Source organism: Populus nigra, chromosome 1, assembly GCF_951802175.1.
Source record: "Populus nigra chromosome 1, ddPopNigr1.1, whole genome shotgun sequence".
In the NCBI taxonomy this organism is placed as follows: Eukaryota; Viridiplantae; Streptophyta; class Magnoliopsida; order Malpighiales; family Salicaceae; genus Populus; species Populus nigra.
Genome location: NC_084852.1, coordinates 38,676,140 through 38,699,128, shown reverse-complemented (window position 1 = coordinate 38,699,128; position 22,989 = coordinate 38,676,140). Strand labels below are relative to the sequence as shown.

General features: G+C 36.4%; 4 protein-coding genes across 6 annotated transcripts; 1 reads left to right on the top strand and 3 right to left on the bottom strand.

The window, feature by feature from the left end:
- Positions 1-127: 127 nt before the first annotated feature.
- Positions 128-3,209, bottom strand: LOC133698471 (dolichyl-diphosphooligosaccharide--protein glycosyltransferase subunit DAD1). The gene is made up of 5 exons (XM_062121397.1): positions 2,938-3,209; positions 2,808-2,855; positions 1,032-1,119; positions 908-951; positions 128-525 (listed from the first exon to the last, which is right to left on the bottom strand). Exons 1-5 carry the CDS (start codon positions 3,019-3,021, stop codon positions 442-444), a joined length of 348 nt encoding a protein of 115 aa, XP_061977381.1. The 5' UTR covers positions 3,022-3,209; the 3' UTR covers positions 128-441.
- A 276-nt stretch (positions 3,210-3,485) lies between these two features.
- Positions 3,486-6,819, top strand: LOC133675191 (uncharacterized protein At1g32220, chloroplastic). 2 transcript variants are annotated; one of them, XM_062096492.1, is made up of 7 exons: positions 3,486-3,729; positions 4,046-4,148; positions 4,239-4,327; positions 4,513-4,568; positions 4,808-4,954; positions 5,680-5,805; positions 6,332-6,819. In XM_062096492.1, the coding sequence occupies exons 1-7, from the start codon at positions 3,626-3,628 to the stop codon at positions 6,610-6,612; spliced, it is 906 nt and encodes a 301-aa protein (XP_061952476.1). In that variant the 5' UTR covers positions 3,486-3,625; the 3' UTR covers positions 6,613-6,819. The 2 variants fall into 2 exon arrangements, with proteins under 2 accessions (XP_061952476.1, XP_061952467.1); XM_062096483.1 differs by having other exon boundaries at positions 3,488-3,729; positions 4,040-4,148.
- A 549-nt stretch (positions 6,820-7,368) lies between these two features.
- Positions 7,369-11,629, bottom strand: LOC133675183 (uncharacterized). The gene is made up of 5 exons (XM_062096475.1): positions 10,546-11,629; positions 10,329-10,453; positions 9,381-10,000; positions 8,141-8,258; positions 7,369-7,687 (listed from the first exon to the last, which is right to left on the bottom strand). The coding sequence occupies exons 1-5, from the start codon at positions 10,618-10,620 to the stop codon at positions 7,645-7,647; spliced, it is 981 nt and encodes a 326-aa protein (XP_061952459.1). The 5' UTR covers positions 10,621-11,629; the 3' UTR covers positions 7,369-7,644.
- A 1,933-nt stretch (positions 11,630-13,562) lies between these two features.
- LOC133675166 (inactive poly [ADP-ribose] polymerase RCD1) lies at positions 13,563-22,295 on the bottom strand. Of its 2 annotated transcripts, XM_062096459.1 has the most exons (8): positions 21,927-22,295; positions 20,609-20,727; positions 17,531-18,792; positions 16,454-16,695; positions 15,834-15,994; positions 14,972-15,157; positions 14,786-14,881; positions 13,563-13,909 (listed from the first exon to the last, which is right to left on the bottom strand). In XM_062096459.1, the coding sequence occupies exons 3-8, from the start codon at positions 18,664-18,666 to the stop codon at positions 13,862-13,864; spliced, it is 1,869 nt and encodes a 622-aa protein (XP_061952443.1). In that variant the 5' UTR covers positions 18,667-18,792; positions 20,609-20,727; positions 21,927-22,295; the 3' UTR covers positions 13,563-13,861. The 2 variants fall into 2 exon arrangements, with proteins under 2 accessions (XP_061952443.1, XP_061952449.1); XM_062096465.1 differs by lacking the exon at positions 20,609-20,727.
- Between the last annotated feature and the right edge of the window lie 694 nt (positions 22,296-22,989).

Below are 22,989 nucleotides of genomic sequence, written 5' to 3'. Positions count from 1 at the left end.
TTCAAGATGAGTTCTGAAATGCCAACAACTATTGACTTCTTCCCTTGAACACTGAGTCAAGCCAGACTATATGGCCTTTTAGCCAAAAACACAAATTTTCTGTTTTAATCCAAGCGAACACTAACCATGCCTCACAATCATAACATTTATTCAAAGGGAGAAGGAGCAGTTTTAAGGACAAACTTTCCTAGCTAAGGATCTATTACAAAGGTTTGATCACTGCAATTTTTCAGTATGCTCAAATTGCATTTTCTTACTAGCAATGCAAACTTCTCATCATTGCAAACAAATAAATAACAAAAATATCAATTGCAAGTCAGCAATTCAAGAATAAGCCATGTCCTAAGAAAAATTTGCTGAATAGATGGAATTACTCTGTAAACATGTTTCACAGTTACAGCCCAACGAAACATGGATCCTGCAGACCAGAAGGGCTTGATCTTAACCTAGGAAATTCATAATCACCAAATGGAGCACCAAATTGCACAAAACAAAATCAGCGAAGGCACGCTCTGGTGGTAAATCCTGTAAATGGTTGAAAGAAACATCAACTATCTGTTTGTAATACAAAAATGAGGAATGCCATCAACTCAGTTCATTACTTCCTTTTAAACACTCACTCATTTAAACTATCCGCATAATGACTCCTTGTTATACTCAACTCAAACTGGTAACTGCCTTTAGAAAATAGAAAGTTTAGGCCAAATGCCAAATCAACTTTTTTCAGTTTGTTGTATCTTTTCCAAATCAATGACCAGTTATCCGTTGGAGTAAGAAAAATGGTGGTGAAGTGGACACCTTAAGTGAGCAAGTGTTTAAAAGCATGAACCAAAGAGAGTAGCACAGCTCTACAAAACTCTAAGAAAAGGATTAAAACCACAAGATGAAAAATGAACAGAATAGTTACCTTGAATTCCTTGTTTTCCTTGTTCACTTGGATACGGAGACAAACTGTGACAAGTGAAACAAATTAATCTCTCTATTGTGAAATGTGACAATGATTCCCTCCCTACTATGCAATAATTACTTACCAGCAAGGACTGCAGTCCCAATACAAGAAAGTACTCCAGAGAGAAAAGAGTTGAACGGAAATGACCCAACAATGGCCATGTAAACTACCTGTTGATCACCAAAAACAAGTTTAAAATGCTTCCAAGCTGGACAACATACTAACCAAACTTTACATTGAACAAATCAAAAGGTGGATCATAATCATAACATAGCCAAAAATAGAGAGGGGAAGGGGGGTATATTTTTGATGGCTCAAAGTATGTGCTAGCAGCACAATAGATAAATTCTATATAAAATCACCCTAAATCGGTCAATGGGAGTCTCATTGAATTCAAACAAGCAGTTCATCTTTGATACCAAAAAACACATGTAATTCTAGGAAGAGTAACCGGATTAGATTACTTACGCTCTTCCAACTCAACAAGAAAAAAAATCATTCACAAAGGGGCTCAGAGAAATTGAAAATGTTGAACCAGCAAGTTTGGAAATTGCATCACTTCCCCCAGTAGAAACTGGGAAATGAAGCTTTTGGAAGGCAGCAACCAGAGGAAGGGTGTGAGGTTAGCATGGATGACCTTTGTGCACTATTGTCCTTAGTTTTCACTCTTACAATATTTCCATGAACAGGGCACCATACATCTAATCATGTACATGGATGATTCGAGGTAACCTCCATTAAGAGGAACTTTAATGCTGTTTGGAGGGGGTATATATGCAGTTTAATGTGCATACAGTGCGTATACACAGTACATAAAATCTTGTTGGTGTCCCAACTTGTTTGACAGATTAGCGATCCATCTATAATTTTTGAACCTAAAACTGCATTTGGTTGTTACCTTTTTATTTGCTTAATAATTAAAGGAATGATAGTGATCTCAAAGAATTTTGTTCTCCTTTTTATTCCCTTCTATCCACTCTAAGACTTCTTCATACATCATTCGTTGAGTTCTTCAGTCTTTAAAAAAAAAGAAAAAATCTAATACCAAAGGGCATGCTGCTAAATTCCAGTTAAATTTAAATCTGGCAAAAATGAGCTCTTTGATGGGGAAAAATGACAGCATTTGGAAGTCATCAAGCATGTTGCAGTGCTCATTGGTTATTCTTGTTTAAGACTTTCTTCCTCCCTCTTTCCCATGACACATCCAATTTATTGGCTCTAACTATCCAATGCTAAACTGGAACACAAGGAAGTGCGCACCAAATGAAAACAAAGTGATGCAACGTGTAGCAGAAATTCATACGAGCTAACAAAAGACAGCTCCATTGACCAATAGGATAAAAATAATAGAGAGGACATTATGAACATGAATATAACCAATAGTTGCGTGTATCACGACCTAAATCATCAACTTTTTGGCTCTCCAAGCCTTTCTCCCTCGTTTTTCCACAATCCAACCCTAAACTTTATAAAAACACAAAAAAACACTCCGGTATTCACACAATTAGGGAAAATTACCAACGCTACTAGGCTCTGTTCAACAGTTGGGAAACAGGAAAAAAAGTCAACATTACACCTTGTTAGAAACATAAAAAAGAAACGCAATTGACTGATGGACTCACACCATCAGTTAACAAAACATTTCATACAAGGACATTTTACCGCACATATTAGTTTATTCTATTCTTTCTAATAAACCCTAAAGTTTCCGAATGAATCCCATATTATTATTCTGTATCAAATTCATCATCCACTGATCCAATCGAACTGTCAAAGATCAAAATCCTAACATTGCCACGGCATTGAAACAATAAACAGATACTAAAACTCAAAATCACCGCATCAGAACGAGTTGTACCTGAATTATAGCAGCGAAAACTGCAAAACTCACATACAGATCGATGATCTGGACACCAAAAAAGAAGTCAATTTTAGAACTTCATGGTAAAAGAAAAAAGGGATAAAAAGAGAGCGAAAGCGAAAGAAACCTTAAGGCTAGTAGGAGTGGCAGCATAAGCAGAACGAAGGGAATGGATGAGTGCTTGTGCGTCTTTGCTGGTAGTTCTCCCCATTTTCAATCTCACACAGTCCACACACAGAGACTATAACTGCCGCGAAAAAAGCTTCCAACTTTTTCTTTGTTTTATTATGGGAGTCTGTCTACGCAAATGCAGGGAATTGTAAAATTCGTAGTAGCAGTGGAACAAAAAACCGACGCCGTTTGTGAGTCGAAAGAAAGAGGCCGAGCAGGGATTGCCGCGTAAGTACAGTTATTTTCTCGAGTCCTAAGCGTGTGTGTCCATCAGGTCACTCGTGTGTGGTCATTCAAGTAAACTGTACACGTGGTCTTTTTTTTAACGTATGTATTTCCTTGATTTAGGTCTATTCGGAAGGACGGCAAAGTGTTTTTTTTATTAAGAAATTTATTAAAATAATATTTTTTTATTTTTTAAAATTTATTTTTAATTAAAATAATAATAAAAAGCACAAAAAAAATACTAATTTTTAAAAAATAAATTAAATTATTCAAAAACACGCTGAACCAAGTTCCAAGACAAGCCAAACAATCTCCTAACCTTATTTTAGATTTTGTACTACTTTTTTCTGTGTGTTGTTGTTCATCTGAACTGCCCGACTTATAAAACTCCTCCAGGTTCCAAAAACTAATTATAAAAAATGGCGTCCATTTTATCCTTCTCTACCATTCCCACCCTTGGCTCCTCCTCCTCCTCTCGAGCTTTCTTTCCTTCTCGGCTAAGTTCGCTTTCTCTTAACCACCGGTAATCTCTCTCTTGCTTTTTATTTTATATTTTTCATGAAGGCTAAATTTTGAAATGAAATTTATTGTCTATGCTGTGAATTTTATTTGCTCTTTTTTTTCCCCATTAATTCGGTTGTGTAAGTGAGAGCGTATTATTAAATTCTAAGTCGAATTAGTGGACAGATTATCATAACAATTAGCTTGCATTTTAGTGAAATTGAAGCCTAAATATCGTTGCATGCATATATATATATATACACTAATTATTTTTGGGTGTGGATTTCTTATGATTTTAAGACTGAAAATAACTAAGCATCGTGACTCTCTAGTTCCAGTTTGTGCAAGTCTATTGTAAAGTGCAGCTATGCAGAAGCGGGCGTAGAAGATGACTTCAGATCCACAACAATTGATGTTGTGGCTGATGTAAAGACCGAAAGGGTAAAATTTTCTTCTATTTGCTTGTATTATTTTCTTTTTAGCTCACATTTGGTCTCTTTTACTTACCCACTGCTGTGCTTTTCCTAGTAGGTTGTAGTCCTAGGAGGTAGTGGTTTTGTGGGTTCTGCCATATGCAAGGCTGCTGTGTCCAAGGGCATAGAAGTTATAAGCTTAAGCAGGTGAGGGATCTTCTCCTCATAACTGATGCGTACATGTTTCTTTTGGGGTTATGTGGATTTCTTTGTTATGTAACTGCTACCCATGTCAAAACATTGGCTACCTGTAAACAAACTTGTTTACAGTTTTGTTGTTTTCTTTATCATGTTTAGTTTTTTCATGTCTGAAACTCTGATTCATTCTACAGGTCAGGGCGCCCTACTTACCCTGGTTCATGGATAGATCAGGTTACTTGGATACCAGGCATGTTCTATAATTTACCCAGTCTATAATAGGTTGATGTGTGGTGAATCAGCTTATAGGATCATAATCAACGAGCCCTTTGTTCCTTAAGCAGATTTTTAGATCAGTTCTGGAATTTTTTTTAAGATTTCGGCATAATTCTGAATTGGTTGTGTGCTCTTACTATCTTAAATTTGATCTGATTAGGAGTCTACACTTTGCTTAGTTTTATCTCATGCATTTGTTTTCATATCATGCAGGAGATGTTTTCTATACAAACTGGGATGAGATACTATTTGGGGCCACTGCAGTTGTTTCAACAATTGGAGGTTTTGGTAGCGAGGAGCAGATGCAAAGAATTAATGGCGAGGCTAACATTGTTTCTGTCAATGCTGCCAAAGAATTTGGTAAGAATTGTCAGTTCTGGTGAACTTAAATCTTTGTCTTAATTTGCAAAACAATCAGTTATTCCCAGTTAATGACTTGCCTGTTGACTTTTGTGACCAACCCCTTAAGAAGGGCCAGGAGGGGACTTGCTTAAAATCTGTGCTGGTTGCAAGAAAACATTAGGTTCAAGTATATGTACGGATAGATTTCGACTTAACAGAAAAGGAGATGGAGAAAAAAGGCGGTGGAAGTTTTAAACAAAGACACAACTTTGTGTATTTATATCTTAGAGAAAAGAGAAGAAATGATAGAAGAGAAGTTGATAGCAGCATTGAGATTGAAATGGTGGCTGTGTTTTCATGGATTTTTCTATTTCAATTATGGCCTCCAGGGCACAAATCTGAGAGCAGGAATAGCAATTCTTACTTAACACTGACTGGCTTCTTAAGTTTCAATGTTTTAGACCCTGTAATGAACATTACAGAAATGAAATATGCTAGAAAGAAACTAAAGCAGGCATTTATATTCCTTTCCCGAGGACTATAAGTAACAAAATCATTGTGGACTGAGAACATTCTACCAATCTGGATTAATTTATTTTAATAATGGCACCAATAAAAAATGCCAGCATTTGATTAAAACATAGTTGTCTGTTAAGATTTCTTGGTTAGATGCCATAAACCTCTGTTAATCTAGAATTTTATTCCTGCAGATTACTTACAACCTTAATTCTCTCTTTTTGCAGGAATTCCCAAGTTTATCTTCATCTCAGTGCATGATTACAATCTACCATCATTTGTACTGTCAACTGGATACTTCACAGGAAAGAGGAAGGCAGAGTCAGAGGTTCTCTCCAAATATCCTAATTCGGGTAAGTTCATAATGGGCCTTTTCCAACTGTAGTCGTGTTTCCAAAATTTTTATAATGCTGTAATGTGTACATTGTAGTATTAGGTTACTGGTTTTGTGTGAAAAGCAAGTGAGAAAGTAGAAATTTGTTTGGAAAGCATTTTGTCTAAGCTAGTCATTTGCATCTTAAGATCAACTAACTACGAGATCAATGAGCACAAAGAAATCATTAAGCGAATGATTAGTGAACATTGAGCGTGCTCATGTTTGCTGCATGCTGATCAATAGAATGTTTTTAATGCACTTGCTACTGCACTTAATGTGAAGTAGTTGATTGCTGCTGAGTTTTCAGCAAAAAAATGGGAGCATGATCAATGCTATCATCATACTGACTTTTTTTTTTAACTTAGAGGGATTGTATTAAAATTCATCCCCTCCTTATTGAAGGGGTTGCCTTCTAGCTAATCCATTTTTTCCACTCATGGTTCCGAGCAATTCTTTTGACCTCTGTATTGCTTCTCATTTATCTTGAATTTGAATTTCCTCAGGTGTAGTGTTAAGACCTGGTTTCATCTATGGAAAAAGGAGGGTTGATGGTTTTGAGATTCCTCTGGATTTGATTGGGCAACCAGCAGAGAGAATTCTCAGTGCTATTGAGAACTTCACCAAACCCTTAAGTTCCCTTCCAGCATCGGATCTCCTGTTGGCACCACCTGTTAATGTTGATGATCTTGCGCTTGCTGTAGTAAATGCAGTGACAGATGATGACTTCTTCGGTGTATTCACAATTGAACAAATCAAGGAAGCTGCAGCAAAGGTGAAAGTGTGAATTGATTTCCAGAGCAAGAAAGAGAAGATTATTCAAAACCAACACATCTACTAACAAATGCCTTTTACCTCAACTTTGCCTGAATTAAATATATACAAAACCAAGTGTTATCCACAAATGTGATATTTTCCATGGATGGATTAGCTGTAATGATATGCTCAAATTTCCTCCACAAGCACAAGTGAATACACAAACAATTCTGAATTCTACAGATTTCCAATAGCGTAGGGCAATTTTTATCTGCATCTCGTGTTTTCAATAATTCGTCAAAATGGAATGTGTTTTTTCAATTTATTATATGATTCATTATTATCAACTTTCCTTTTAATTTTATTCACACCGTTTAATTTAGATAAATTATACTCCATTGATTGAAATCGAAAATAGAAGTGTTCAATTAACAGAAGGGTTTCTAGTACATGGTACAAGCATGGGAGAAAATGACCTTGGCATCATGTTGGACGATGGATATCTCTGAATTCGGGGAATCAGGCAAGGTCGCTCGCTAGCAGGAGTAAACTGCAAATTAACTAACGAGAAGGCCTACACAAAATTTTCAGTAAATCAAGGCTAAAGTGCCGACTTGAAACAGGAATTTCCCTCAGAATTAACCACCGTGGATCTCTCCAAAAAGGGAATGTAGTCACAATTGATCAAAGCAAACTACCAATTGGTCATGTCATAATATTTTGGGATTTGGATGCCCTTACAGAGGCATTTTCCTAGTGAATCTTGTTTTTTTTTTTTCAAGCATAATTGTGAATCTACTTGTGAGGGGACTACCCTCACATGTAGTTGAGCCATATAATTTCTCCTGACTGGAAGTAATGAGTACAGAAAAGTGTTATAAAACCCCAACTTATGCGACTGTAGCTATAACACAAAAGTTGCTTCTTTTGAGCTCGATTTTGGTAACTATAAATCAGTGATACATCAGAATCTAGACTAAGGAATTACAAACTAGTGTTCCATATTGGACCAAAATTTTGTTGCAAAACCACTTTTCCTCTGCTCTGCATGGATAAAGAATACTTAGCCATGCCATTTCTTTGCAATGGATCGCTCCGTAAGATACCTATATCAGAGAACACCAAAGTTTCAATAAGTTAAAGGACATAACATTGTATAATCACTTGTCACCATCAGTTAAAACTTCAAGGTCACCATCACTTGTCGCCATACTTGTTGATACCAGAGAATCTAATCAGTTGGATTCAAAAATTTCTTTGGTGAGCAGACACCAAGGATTCAAGTCAGTCAATTCATGATCAACGTTGCTCTTTTATACAGATTTTTCTTAGCAGAGTGCCAGAACCCTTGATGGCTAGCCACATGCAGATCCACTCTGCTTCCTCTGCTTCCCCTCGACAAATTAAGCTATTATTGGATCACATGAATTTTTGTGGATCAATTTTTTCCATTTACATGCTACCTGACAAGCATTCTGTTGGAACTAGATTTTCCAATATAGACCATGATATTCAGAAAGCAATTTATTCATAAAAACAAACATGAAAAAATTGCTTACTTCCCAGTGTAGAAGCCTGCAGAATACCAAGCGTTTAATACAACTGTCAGATCTGTTTCAGAGCTTGTATTTTGAGTTATTTCTCCTTCATTATCTTTCCTTTTCTCAGCTTTATTGCCTGCAAAATAGTGGGAAAAAAAATACAATAGTGAAACAAAGGCACATCCAACGGGCGCTTCATTTCTTGAGCATATTCAAATGTATCTCTCTCAACCATTCATATAAGCTAGTTCTGTTAAAAAAATTAAAGATCATCTGCCACTTCAGTTTCAAAGTATTGACTTAGAGTTTCTCCCCAGATTTACGATTTTATTTGTAGTTTCAGTTCCTCTGAATTACATGGGCCGAAATCTATTGAAAAAATAAGTAAAAAATTTTGAAAACGGACGGTGAAAGAAAAAGGATGTCCACTTATTTAAGTTTTTGAAAACAGAAACTTTTCTTCTAAGAGCGAAACTATTATTTAAATCTTTTCAGAGTTGAATGGAAATTGGAAGGCTAATACTAGGTGTCAGAGAAGGTCCTATGAAGCTCAAGATCAACCGGCCAAAGTCTTCCAGTAAAAGTAAATGGTTCCTTTATGAGAACCAAAACTCTCAAATTAAAGACTATATAAGTAACATAAAAAAGAACAACTGTCACAGTGAAGTATTCTCCTTTACAAACTGATGCACAAATTTAAAATAACTCATATACGGTAAGTGATTGCTTCTCTCACTTTCTTGCTTTCTATATTTTCATGTAGCAAGATGAGGATCGGAGACCTTCATAATTAAGTCAATTTATACTATATAAGTAACCAGAAAACTCCATCTTACAACTTAAATCACTTGAAAACTGGGAAGCAAGCACGGTTTTTCTAGACTAACAGTTTATTACATAACAAAACAACTAGTTAACTGAAGAAACTAAATTCATGAACAACCTAACTAAAGAAACTAAACTGCAAGTTCATCATGTATAGAAATTCGAATATATGCATGTATGTATCTAGAAAGAGAGGTTGGGGTACTTTAGGTGTAAAAATATGCTTCAAAATTTAAATAAAACACATTTCACTATCTGAGGATTTGTTTCGGCCATGCCCGCTATTCCAGTTACTTGAAATAAAACCTAAATGACATTCCATTTCAAAGCCGACTGCTTAATACTGTCATATTATCCACAAAGTTCTGATTAAATTCTAAAACATTTCTTTTCTTGATTGACATTTTTATCATTTTCAAAAAACCATGTTTACCTTGTATATCGGAGTTGACAACATGAGCATTCATTGTCATGGATGACATTGCTCTTTCTGCAGCATCCATTGCTGTTTTCACAATGTCATCATCTATGGGAGGGAAAGACTTTCCAGGGTTCATCATGGCAGAAGAATCAGTACATGCTTTACCAATAGATGTCCCACCAAAAGTACAAGATGAGAATGAAGAGCATGGAGCCACTGAACAATGACAAGCATAAGGGCAACAAGAACAGATGAGAGGGGAGAGTGAAGCTTGGGTTGCAGCAACCGACTGATTTTGAGAAGCAGAACAGGTTCCCCAATAACCACCAGAACCTGAACCTTCAGCAGGATATTGGTAGTTATAACCACCATGCAGATTAAGTTGCTGTAGAATCCTTTGCCTCTTCTCCTCAAGCTCATAGTACTGGCCGAGTAACTGGTTATAATCTTCTGCACCATGTGAATACAAACCACTGAGAGTTTGTGCGTGAACACCACCATTTGATGGATCTACATATGGCTCAGGTCCAAGTGAATCTACACAATTATTTAATTTGGCCGGTGCAAGGTTTTCAGTCTCTTCCAATTCTGTGACAGTATTCGATATAACATTGCTGTTCTCATCTGCCTCCCTACATTTTAAAAATCACAAGAAATGAAAACAGATCCCAGAAAACCACATACCATAAAAATGAAAGAATCATGTAGGTGAATAAGCACTCTCAATCAAGAACTCAAATTATATTTTATATAAAATTCAACTTAAGCTTCATATCAATACCGAATAGGAAAATGTTGCAAGTAAATTCATGCCCATTTTCTCAAATATCAACTTTCTAAATGTTATTCTCATATCTTATTCTTCAAAAACTCAAAAACAAATACAAGGAGAAAAAAATAAAGCTCTGCAGGACCAAAAGGGATTTAAGCTATCTTATATTATAGGTACACAGTACTTACTTAACAGTCCCATCCAGACTTTCATCGACCCTAGTAATAGCAGAGGCATTTTCATCCTCTGTGCCGCCACCAAATTTCCCTCCATCAGTTGATTTATCGTGGATTCTTTTCTTTCCATGCATTTTCTGCAAAATTAGAAAAGTAAAAATTAATAACAAGGAATAAAACTCAAAGAGAAGAAGAAGAAGTGAAAAGTATATAGAGAAGGAGAGGGGACCTTGTACTTAGACATGGCATCGTCGAAGGCGTTGATGAGAGCTGAATCATCCCACAATTCCCCTTCCTTCCCCATTTACTTTCCCCTCTCTCTCTTCCCAGTTCTCAATTACCCTACCTCTTTAATTCCCTGCTCCCTACTCCCTACCTGCATGCGGAGTCATGTAAGTTGTGAACTCCACCCTAGGAGACCATCTCAAAGAAATTCAGCCCATTTAGGCCCAAAGTGTGACCGTTTGTGCATTGTCAGCCCATTGAAACAATCTATTGGGGGGCCCATATATTCCTCATCCCCAACTACTTCGACCATTGGACTTTGGCGCACGGTCAGTTGTCGAAACTTACAGGGCAAGCGCCAGCCATAGTGATTAGTGTGCCTGTTTTTGCTATAAAACCATTAGCAAAACCAGTGAACAAGCTATCAGAAATGAACTTGCATCCCTGGTTTTTTAATGTTTTGTAGAACCAGATTTAACACGCGGTATGCTTATAAAAGTCCCACCCAAAAGCTGTGCAAGTTCATCCAAAACCAAAACCCAACTCTGCAAATTTCTTTAATCATCATCCAACACCAAATCAAGGCCATCAAATCTAGCCTATGATCTTAATTACCTTCCTTTTGATTTATTGGATATCACTGATATATGTATCATGCAACCTGTGGGTGTAGCAAAACAAAAAACAAGGAGGCAAGTTAACTTGTGGGCAATTCGAGCTCAGCCAAGAAGGTTTGGGATTTCATTCGTGGTGCCTGATCGTGTTGTCATGGAAATCAGTAGCAAAAGAAGAGTTCGAGGGAAGCATCCTCTGAGATTGATAAGAATGCCACCAGGTGGGCCAGTTGAATTCCATAAGATTGTGGAGGAAGCTAACCGACAAAGTCCACCCTTGAAGAATTGGGACAAAGATACGTGTCCCCTTCCTGATAAGGCGTATCACAGGAGTTGCTTTAATGATTGGTATACACTGTTGTTTTATCACCCTTAAGAGTATGTAGAGGCACTTTCATTTCTAGGCATGCGCTTTGAGTGACTGCGTTTTCACTATGAAATTGCTCAGAGTAGAGCAAAGAAGGAAGATTCCCATCAAAAGCTTAACTTGACGCCATGGTCTCTGTGACTCTGCTCACTCTCTTTACAATTGCGGTCCTACCTTCACCATTTGTAAATGAAGAATAAAAGTAGTGACAAATTCTACCCCTTTAATCGAGTAGCCGCATTAATAATAATAATAATAATTAAATTAAATTAAATTAAACCACACATAAATTTAACTGCAAAAACCGAATCTAGATATCAAACCAAGAAAATCTTAAAATAAAAAACCAAAAAGTGTCAAAGCTCATTATTTCGCTTTGATTCTTGGGTTTCGAGGCTTGTGTGGCCTAATACCTAAACTTTATTTGTCTTACAATACAGTTCATGAATATTAAGATAGAAGAAACAAGCGGCAGAGGATATGAAGGAGAGGGAAAACAACGTCCAGTTACATTCCATCCACAAAAGCTCGCCGAAATTAACGTCGATGGATTTGCCCTAACAAGGAGAGTTTTATCGATGGTGTTTATAGGTTCTGACACGGTAGGTAAGAGTAGATCGTGCTCGATAAAACAAATTTTTATTTATTTATTTAGTAATTTTGGTTGATTAAAATGTATTTCAAGGTTAGAGATGAGTATATAGAAGTTTCTAGATGATTTATGGATATTTGGCGTGAAAAATGAAACAAAATGGATTATGGGGACCAAAACCAACAACCCTTGATCTTTCAATGGTCAAAAGGACATCAGAGTTATTACAAGAAGCAATGTGTCATTCATTCACTGGTGGATGACGCGTTCTCCCCCCCGCCTAGGGGCACAAGTATGGGCCAAGCAACCCACCACCTAGGCCTAACGCATTCTTTTTTGTGTGTGTGTTTTTAATATATTCATTTTTGTTTTAATATTTTAATTCTCTAAAATTAATTCCTGTACGAAACTTTATAACGTTTTTCTGATGCATTTTGCATAATGTGTGTCCTCATAACTATTTATAGTTTACTATAACATTTTTTATAACAAATGTTGAAAAGGTTAGTATAACACCCAAATTTATTTTATGGAGTTTGTTCTCTGGCTTCTAAATTTTTCTTCATCGCGGGATTTTAAAGTGAATAGCAGGATTGAAAGGGACGTAATTAAAGCTTGCACTCTTTTATTTTTAATCTTGGCAAATCATATTGATTTTTTTAATAAAATAAATAATTTAAAAATCAAAGCCTAAATAAATAATAATAATATCATCTAATATGGTTTTTAAGCCGAGAAAACAATATCGTGGTTAATAAAGAAAGAATAGAGGTTAGAAACATTTTAATTAATTAAAGAAACCAGTTTCAAAATCATCAATAATTTCATAACCCTTGCATAAGAAAGAAGAGCTATTTTTCTACTCTGGAGTTTTTTTTTTCTATCTTCATTAAAAATCAACGAAAATTCTTTGCCATGGGCATTCATGTCATCCATGTGTCAGAGTAAGAGCTGGTTGATGATGCTGATAGCAAATTTTTATATACTTACAAAAAAGGCATTATAACCCAAAACAATGTCTTAATTATTTTTTAAATTATTGAAAAAACAGGAGCTACATTATATTAATTATTTAAAAAAAATTACTTAAAAATATATTAAAAAATATTTTTTTATTTAAAAATATTATTTTTAATATCAACCCATCAAAAATATATTTATATTACTATTAATATATAAGCATATAGAAAAAACTTAATTTAAATATCAAAAATTTAGTAAATCATTGTTTGTAACTCGATTCCGAGCTACCTCCAAGTCTAAGCGTGTGTAGGCTTGCTTTTTCTTGGACCATGCTATTTTTTTCTCTATTTTTTAGGATCACATCTTGTGCTTCAATCCTGCTACCCAGACCTCTCACCAACCACCACCCAGTTCAAGATTTGTTAGATAGTTTCTTCAAGAATAATATGCGCGGTTTCTTTTGAAAAGTAGCTTCAGACCACCAATTAAGGAAAACCCCACCACACCAAAACAATCCAAATGTTTATTAACCAAGCTGGGACATGATCAGCAATACAAGACAAATAAGTAGAGTCATTAGCAAGTCAAGTAATCCATCACTAACAAAAGGGTGACTAACGAAATAACCTAGCAGTTTCTAGATAAACTAAGACCTACAGTCCTTTGACAGGATATTCACAAATTCATGTCGACGTATTCTAGCAAGCAAGCATCAAACAAACTTCACCTCAATTTCCGACAAACAGCAGCATTAAGGGTGCTTTGGCTGTGCTCAAAACACCACTTACCCTTCAGCTGGTTTAGCCACAGCGACTTCACACTTCGATGGCAACTGCATAAAGCCAGAAAAGCTGTGTCAGGTGATTAAAATCAAGATTCCCTCACACAATGGACAGTCTCCTAATTCTGACAGAACACGGATTTATGGAGAAATATTAATCCTGCAAATAGATATTCCCATACTATATATATTCTGTATGAATTGCCAATATAAATATTATATGACAGGGATGGCTTACCAGCACCATTCTTTTTCTGTAGTTTTTTTAATTTTTACACCTTAACTTAGAAATTTTTACTGTAGCCACAGGTCAGTATTTATGTACTTGGTATGCAACCTAAGGCAGCTTAGGTTACTGATTGAAGATGAAAGCAATTCTGTTCCCCAACCCAAAACAAAGCACATAGAGAATACCAAAATATTGAAGATGAAGTAAATGAGCAATGCTATACTCCTCATAGCAGTCCATTTCATAGAGACATACAAGGAAAGGATAGCTTTAAAAAGATTATGTTCATGAATTATGGAATATGTTTTCACAATATCAAAACCACATTCAGACCATTAAACTTAAAATTCTGACAGTTGCAGAAGACATTCCCATAACAAACAGGACAGTAGCATTGGGACAAACTAGATAAATAAGCAGCAGCAGAATAAGTCTGTCATATGTTCATCAGTTTCAAAAGTTCCACTTCTAACTGAAATCAAATGGAAATGAACCTATCAATGAATAAACTGCATCAATAGAAGTTCTAGATTTTTAGTAGCCAATAGTTTAGCTGGGGCTCTCTTCAAATCTGCCCCTGAACAAACTAAGGAATTTTCAGCTAAGCAAGTTAAGATGCACCTGATAATCATACCACCAGAAGACTAGCACTGGATGTTCCAATATACGGCAAAACATGAACACAAATTATAACATACCTTGCCTTGAAGACTTGTTATTGTCGACTTCAGTAAAGCATCTCCAACAATCAACCTCAACTTCTTGACAAAATTCTCCCTGCTTATCTTCTTCTCCTGAAAAGGAAAACAAAAGGTGATCACCTAATCATAATAAACATTTGAATTAGAACAGAAGATAACAGCAGAGCATGCCATTTTACATACCCTGAACAGTTCATAATGGTTAGTTATGAGTTCCATGTCTTTGCTTGGAACTTTATTTGAAATCACAGCAAACAACATAGGGAAAGGCATCCATGGAGATTTAGGGGTTCTTGTATTGCTTGAACTCAGACTTGGTGATTTTCCAAGAGATCTCCCAGAACCCGAAACTGGTTGAATTTCGCTTCCCTTGAAGATGACAAATGTTGACCGTTAAGTAGCTCAGGCACAGTTATAAACATACATAAGGAGCCAAAAGCTCCAAGTGAAACTAGTCAACAATACTGAATTAGTAATCTTGTCAAATAAGACATACAATGTCCAGGCAACCATATCCATATACTCTAGCTTGCACGTTCCAATGTAAGAAACTGTTTGATTGCCTTTTAATATTTAAACAGTTCATCTATCATTCTAGCTTGCACAGTTCAAAACCAAAAGTATAGTCGATATGCTTTTGGTTCTTCAAATACCATCTACCCCTTATAATTACCAAGAGTAAAAGCCTTCTCAGTCACACTCCTTTTTAAGGTATGTACTACTCCGCAACAGTCGCCGTTATTTCCAGAACTTCTCATTGCACAAGCAGCTCTATGTTAGACTCAAGTTTAGAAGTATTAACTCTAAACCATTCAACTTTCATTTCATATTTTATGCTTTCTGTTGCATAAGTTCAGTTGTTTTTTGTCTAAAATTGACCATACTTTTGCAGGTAAATGAAGAAACATGCGTCTCCCCAAATAGAACAAGCAGAACCAACATCAAATTTTCACCTGCTATGTATTGCATAGAAAACAATGGATAAAGAAACCCAAACAAATATACATAAAAAAGGATAGTGCCAGAACAATATCTGTACCCATACCATATCAGCAGCAGGGGACTCATTAAGATCAACTGCAGAAGACTCTACAGGTACATTCAGATCAACTGCAGGGGACTCAACTGGTAAACATCCCTGACCTCCATTAGAAGAAGTGGTAACACCAGAAACAGAATGCTTACTCTCACTCCCAACCAAAAACCCTGCAGAAAAAACACAAAGTGCTATAGCAAAGTGCTAAAAAAGTTCCAAAAAGAAAATCAGAGGTATCCATACAGCATCTGCAGATAAGGCTGCTGACAAAGTCATTGAATCAATGCTTGACATGTTGATTGATCTCATGAATGTAATAGAACCCGGCCAAAAGGATATTTCCCCATCATGGATGAAACCTCATCTTAAAACTAGCATCCTTTTAAATTTCAGCATCAAAGGAGGTTGGACTGTTGAAATGGCACTTGTTTCCAACCACCAGAATACATTGGCCATGCTCCATCCAACAAATCACTAATGATTGAGGAGCACAAATCCAACAAGAGCAAGGATTTCATTCAAATCCTAGAAGACATCTATATATTTATATGCCATACATGCGTGCATGTGTGTGTGTGTTGAAATTGTTTGTGCCAAAACTGACACCTCTAGAAGAAGTAGCATATCACCTTCTGAGTTGGGAGTGAACTTGAAACTAACAACGAACTCTGGATAAATGTGGGTGTTCATATTCATATTCCAGACTATATACTCTCTTGGATTTTCAAGATCATCCACTCCACTATCAAAATTCTCACTACTGGGATGGAACTGTCGGCTCCCGTGCTGAAGAAGCTCCATATTTCCCATTATTACTCGACAAAATACCAAGTGCCGCACTCCATTTTCGTCAACATCACAATAATTAGCACTGTAAACAAACCAAAAGTTGAATCCACCTCAATAGCACAGTATTAAAAAGAAAAGGAACCTCAATAGTAAAACAAAGTTAAAACCAATCATATAAGAAAACTATCATAAAAAAGCATCACAAACACTTCTCAAGTGCAGGTGGCACATTGTAAAGGCAGCAAAACATGGAAATATCTTTTTAGTAATTCTTACTACAAAAGGTTTGAAGAAGCATTTCAAGGTAACACATGGCATTGATCTGGATTAAACTGTTTAAGGAATAAATAACTCAAACTCTTCCTTTTCAGAAATTTTTAACAAGAAAAACACAAACCAGGAAACTCCACACCAATTTAATAGATGGATGATATGTGAAATGCATGAGGTTATATACAAAAAAATCATTTGCATCTTCATACTTAGCAAATGAGAAGACTAAAAAATGAAGCTTTATCAGTGTTCATGTTAGAGTCTTCAAAAGAGAGGATTAATAGGCAGCTCCTGATAACAACCCTATTATAAGTAATTTGGCTAAATCTAATAAGATAACAGTATTGAACAATAAAAGATTTCCGAGCAACATATAATTTTATAGCATTGGTGAATAGCATGGAAAGTTTAGCAATCTCCAAATTAACTTTCCAAAATCAGACTGACAAGCAAAAGGAGCTCTTCTTTTAAAAGAAGAGGACAATTTTCTAGCCAATCTAGAGCTACTGTCTAGAGGAAAGTGAACATTTTACCTTAAAAAACTTAATTCCCTGTTTAACATGATGATCTACTGGTGTTATAGTTAGAATACAACTGGCTTTTCCCACATTAGATGAAATGATAAAACAGGAAAAACATCCAACCTGGTGTGACAAAAGTTTGCTGCAGAGAGATGAACGCCAATGCCATGTTCGGACTTTGTTGTGCATGGCCCACAATGTCCAAGCCCATACGTCATGATAGTGGAGAGTGCTCCTTTGGAAGAAGCAAGCCAAGCATATCGAACATTTGCATCTCCACGATATTTCCCTGTTAGTTCAATCTGCTTCTGGAAAAGCTCAAATCGAACTGGCATTGAAGTACTAGAGCAGCGATAAATATCTACTATGTCTGCACCACCAAAAGGGTTCATACTTGTAACAAAGATCTTCTTCACAGTATCAGAATCCAACATTTGCGTAATAGATTCGGTCCCAGTGACTAAATTTGCTTTAATCTGTTGATTTTCGTCATTAGATTCAACAATTTTTTCACCAGTCTTCCTGTTGTAACTATCCCCCACTTCTACAAGATGGTGGTCGCTCGTAGGCTTTTGAGCAATTTGGATATGCTTGACAAGACCATTTGACTCTCCACTACACTCCAACTTTGACTGATCCCCTCCATTTATATCAATTTCAAGCTGCAGCTTGATCTCATGGGACCCAGGAGGCTCCTGAAAAATGGACCCTTGATCTTTCACACAATCATGCTGGCAGCACAGATGTGGTTCATCTTCATCAGCATAGATTTCTGGAAAGAAGCAGCCACCAGATTCATCAATCCAGGCAATTGGTTGCTGAATACCTGTCTTCATGTCCATTCGCAACATATGCAAGAAGTCGATAACATAGCGGCGGCCCTCCAACTCAACCTCAACAACTGCCTTCTTCCCTTGAAGATCTTTCCTAACCAAAGTAACAAGATCCTTAGGGAAATCAGTCCATTCCTCATTCTGATAACACATCAGACGCTGTGGCACCCCAGTCCTCGTGAAGTTTGAGTAGCACCGAAGTAAAGACCGTCTAGAAGGATGCCCACAGCTCCAAGGCTTGCTCTGGCTTCCATCCAATTTCTTGCGTTTCCCTGGCTTATGGATTGAATTCGGAGAGAGCCACTCAGGCAACACCGTATGAGAAGCACCAGAAAAATATGCTGCATAGCGGGATGCTCGTTTTCTCTTCACCCCGAGCATAACTCTACGACTACTATCCAACACCTTTGCGATCCTGGCTTCCATTTCTACCTACTATATTAATCCTTATCAAGAGCTTTAAATCCAAAAGTTCAAAGCTAAAAAGAAGCAACAAAACTAGCCTCCAACCAGTTTCAAAGACATGATGCCATTGAAGATGACTGGCAAATCCTGGATAACAAACATTTGTCAGGAAATTTGATCACATGTAAAATCCACACAGCACCACATTATACACAAAAGATACAAATCTACAAACCAATTCATGCACAAGGATGCAATCAATCCAGTGTGATACATGTACCAGTAAATGCCACATTGTTAAGCAAGTAGCAAATCACTGCGGTCCTCTTTACCTGGAAAAGCACATAGTTTTGGATCTCGAAGCAGAAAAACAGAAGCCAGAGTGCTTAAAACAGTTCAACATCATAGTCTAACTAAATGGACAACCATGGTGATTGATGAAATGGAGAGGAGAGCATGTTATGTTATCTACCTTAAAAAGGTACAATCTGCTTTGAGGAGCAATAATCAATTTATAAATATGACAACGATCTTCATTCAAGCAACATATAGCCTAACCAGAAACAATTTTCCCATGTAGTCTCCTAACCAGAAACAATTTTCATTTGAAGAATAACCAAAGGGAAGTTGTACAAGCCACTCCTAATACATGTCGAAGTAATAGTAACCTGCTTTGATGCCTATAGCAAATGAGAGACTCCGCATGCGGTCTTCTACCCTAAAACAACTTTCACTCAAAGACTAACTGCATGGAAGTTGCAGTAACTGTTCCCTAATATATATAGAAATCTGCTAGTAACTTGCCTCCACACCTATAACAAATGAATTATCGATTCATTAAACAATCACACTTCAAAGTTACAAAACAAGATGACTACAGGAGGATAGAAAAGAATAATTAGGATCAACTAATTCAATAAAGAATCAATGCCTTCAGGCAGCTTTATTCTTCTGGCCAACAGCACAAGAGGTCATAGCTCTTACCACAAAGATAACTGAAGATAGTGTTTCCTAGAATTGGATGTATACTCAGAGGCAGTGAAGAAGTTCTAGTCACTGAACTGGAAAGCCTAATTGAACAACCAAACAGATACTTTTAAGACTAGAAATATTTGGTTTTCGTACTCCAAAATATTAGACAAAAGCAAGAAAAGCTAAGAGAGAAAAAAAAGTCACCTTTTTTTATTTTTATCACAGCTCAAACCACACATGTTGATAGCTTTGAGCATAACAAGTTTTACCTATTTCTTTATCACAACTTAAATCACATATATGAGTCAAGACTATCCACCAACAAAAGGGTTTAGGCAAATGAACCAATGAGTTTTAAAGAAATGAAGAGCTGGATGTGTCGCAAATGCTTGGGATTGCACACAGCTGGTAGAGCAGAGGACTGAAAATGTTACAGCAGATTTGTTCTCTAACATGCATTGGTTCAAGGAACAGCATGCTAAAAACTTTCTGTAAGAAAATTGCATGGAAAAATTTCCATTGACCATGACACTTTCTTTTAACTTGGTATTTTTGAGGCTGCTATTTTGGACGTTGTCAGAATATCTCCATTCACATGGTCAATAAACGAACAACTTCCAGATTTTTCAGGCTTCATTATGGTTTCTCAAATATATAAGAGAAGCCTGGCACAAAGGGTTCCTAATAAAAAAATATACTGAATGAAGAATATGCCATAGAAGTATAAAACACTAAGTTCCCTGAAAACAGCATAAAATGCCAGCAGAAATGCTTACATAATAGATTTTTGACAAACATGCATGGTAAACATTGTGAGACCTATAGCAGAAAACTTTTCCATGCAAATATTGCCACTACTCACATCAAGAAGAAATATAATTCCAAAAAAAATGCTTGCATAAAAAAGAGATTTCAGATTTCAATTACAAAGTGCAGACAAAGAATCAAGAGAACAATTAAATGTACATAATAAGCAAAAAGAAAGACATACCTAATAATAATACTGCTGTTAATGTTCATTTTGTACATGTTCCCCTTCAATATAATCGTATCGAAATTACAGATGTAGCCACTTCGTTATTTATTTTACTGCCTTGAGTAGCTCCGCTCCTATACAATCGAAATAACAGCGCACAAAACCCTTACTTCAAATTCCAATAACTAATTTGCTTTTCAACAGGGGGAATACGCAATTGCATGCGCACACACTCGTATTCTTATATTTGGAGTCTCAATTTAAGTAGATAATCATGTATTTAATTCAGTATATTTGCTTGCTCAACCCGAAAAATTCAACTTTTCAGTTATTTGGAATACATAATCAAAGCAAAGCACAATTAATTCTTAGGAAAACACAAAACCCTTGCTTCAAATTCCAATAACTAATTTGCTTTTCAACAGGGGGGCATTCGCACTTACATGCGCACACACTCGTATTCTTCTATTTGGAGTCTTAATTTAAGTAGATAATCACGTATTTAATTCAGTATATTTGCTTGCTCAACCAAAAAATTCAACATTTCAGTTATTTGGAATACATAATCAAAGCAAGGCACAATTAATTCTTAGGAAAACCAAAAACCTTTGCTTCAAATTCCAATAACTAATTTGCTTTTCAACAGAGGGGCATACGCACTTACATGCGCACACAAGTGTATTCTTCTATTTGGAGTCTTAATTTAATTCAGTATATTTGCTTGCTCAACCAACAAAATTCAACTTTTCAGTTATTTGGAATACATAACCAAAGCAAAGCACAATTAATTCTTAGGAAAACAAATTCAATTCATCTTCTTGTAACCAAACAAATCAGAACCCAAATCGTCCATAAACTTCAGCCACGGCCCCTATGTTTTTCAATATTTTAGTCAAAATTTCTCTTAATTTTTAGAGTATTATGAATTAAAAACTAAATCAAAGCAAGGCAAAAAAAATCTAAAGGATTAATAATTCAACTCCAAAGAAACAAACAGATCATAACCCCAAAATCATCTCAATTTTTTTAAAAAAATAATATTAACCTTTTTTAAGACTCTTGACCTTGATCTTACCTCGATCACACAATTTTTCACAAAATAAAACTTTCAACCTCGAAACAATCAAAACCCTAATCCAAGGTGAAAAATAAATTCCACAGGTAACAACAAAATTCCTCAAAATCAACGCATAAAACTCACATCAATCAACAAAACAAACTAGAAAAAACAGATAAAAGTGAAAATCAAACCCGATCTACTCAATTGTCTCTCAAGATCAAAGAATCATAACAAGAGAAAAGGACGAGAGAGAGAAAATAGAAACAATATTACCTGTCAACGATACCTAGAGACTAATTACTTTGATCTAGCGAGGTTTGATTTTCTAAATTTCTGTAAGGACATAAGAGAGAGATCGGTGCGCTTATCAGACAGAGAGAAAACCCTAACTCACTAGAAGAGGAACAGTGCAATTATACGACACCGTTGATGAGTCTAAGAGAAACCTTGGCGTTGACGGGGTAATATTTTTAAGTCGGCGGTCCTTTTTGTTTTCTGTGGTTCTCTCTCGCTCTAATGCATTGAATCAACTCACCGCCCTGCTGCGCGTGTCTTTAATTTCCTTGCGCGGAAAGCAAGAAAGACCACTCAAAATGCCCCCCAACGTTCCTTGGAGATAATGTTAGGGCTACGTGGAGTTTGGGAGTTGGTGTGCGTCGGCTTTTTTTTTTTTTTTTTTTGATTCACGTGGGGTGTCCGGGCCAGCTTGCGCGCACCACGACTATTCCCCACGGCCCATTGGACATCCTGCAAGCCCAGGGGCAAGTTAGGCACCGCGGGGGTGACAGGCGTGCACATAGAGGGTCGAACCCGGAACGGGGGCGGAACAAGTCACACGGTTGACCACAGCAGCTAGGCCCTCAAGTACGCGTCGGCTTATTTTAAACTAAGGAAAGGGTGAGATGTGATCAGTAGTTATGTTGGGGTTGAAAGGGGAGTTTAATTATTAATGAGGGTAGTTTCGGTAATACGAGATTAAGGAGAGGGCGGTGTTGGGATTTTAATGAATACTAGGTGGGTCCCACGGGCGTAGAAGATAATTTTGCCAGGTGTTCCATGTCAATCTTTCTTTTCTTGATGCCAACGGAACGATAAAATAATAAATAAATAAACTTATTAATCGGAATACGAAAGGGGTACGTGCCGATACGGTCTTTGCACAACGGTTGGTGGGGTTCCTCCTGACACCCAGTTTCAAAATCAGCTGCTCGTCTTCTTTTTAACGGAACAAAAATGGAGATTATTATTTTCGAAATATATTTATTTAAACATAAATCCAGCCCCTTCGATGGACAACTTTTGAACAACTGAAAACATTTTCATTTTTTTTTTTGGT

Excerpts from the sequence above, each read along its gene's own strand:
- LOC133698471 (XM_062121397.1), bottom strand. The coding sequence starts at position 3,021 with ATGGGGAGAACTACCAGCAAAGACGCACAAGCACTCATCCATTCCCTT. Across the intron at positions 952-1,031 it reads TGGGACTGCAGTCCTTGCTG|TTTGTCTCCGTATCCAAGTG; the intron begins GTAAGTAATTAT and ends CACTTGTCACAG. Across the intron at positions 526-907 it reads AGGAAAACAAGGAATTCAAG|GATTTACCACCAGAGCGTGC; the intron begins GTAACTATTCTG and ends AACCATTTACAG.
- LOC133675191 (XM_062096483.1), top strand. The coding sequence starts at position 3,626 with ATGGCGTCCATTTTATCCTTCTCTACCATTCCCACCCTTGGCTCCTCC. Across the intron at positions 3,730-4,039 it reads TCGCTTTCTCTTAACCACCG|TTCCAGTTTGTGCAAGTCTA; the intron begins GTAATCTCTCTC and ends GTGACTCTCTAG. Across the intron at positions 4,149-4,238 it reads CTGATGTAAAGACCGAAAGG|GTTGTAGTCCTAGGAGGTAG; the intron begins GTAAAATTTTCT and ends TTTTCCTAGTAG.
- LOC133675183 (XM_062096475.1), bottom strand. The coding sequence starts at position 10,620 with ATGGGGAAGGAAGGGGAATTGTGGGATGATTCAGCTCTCATCAACGCC. Across the intron at positions 8,259-9,380 it reads TGTCAACTCCGATATACAAG|GCAATAAAGCTGAGAAAAGG; the intron begins GTAAACATGGTT and ends ACTATTTTGCAG. Across the intron at positions 7,688-8,140 it reads GCAGGCTTCTACACTGGGAA|GTATCTTACGGAGCGATCCA; the intron begins GTAAGCAATTTT and ends TCTCTGATATAG.
- LOC133675166 (XM_062096459.1), bottom strand. The coding sequence starts at position 18,666 with ATGGAAGCCAGGATCGCAAAGGTGTTGGATAGTAGTCGTAGAGTTATG. Across the intron at positions 16,696-17,530 it reads GCAAACTTTTGTCACACCAG|TGCTAATTATTGTGATGTTG; the intron begins GTTGGATGTTTT and ends GTTTGTTTACAG. Across the intron at positions 15,158-15,833 it reads AGTCCCCTGCTGCTGATATG|GGAAGCGAAATTCAACCAGT; the intron begins GTATGGGTACAG and ends GTCATCTTCAAG.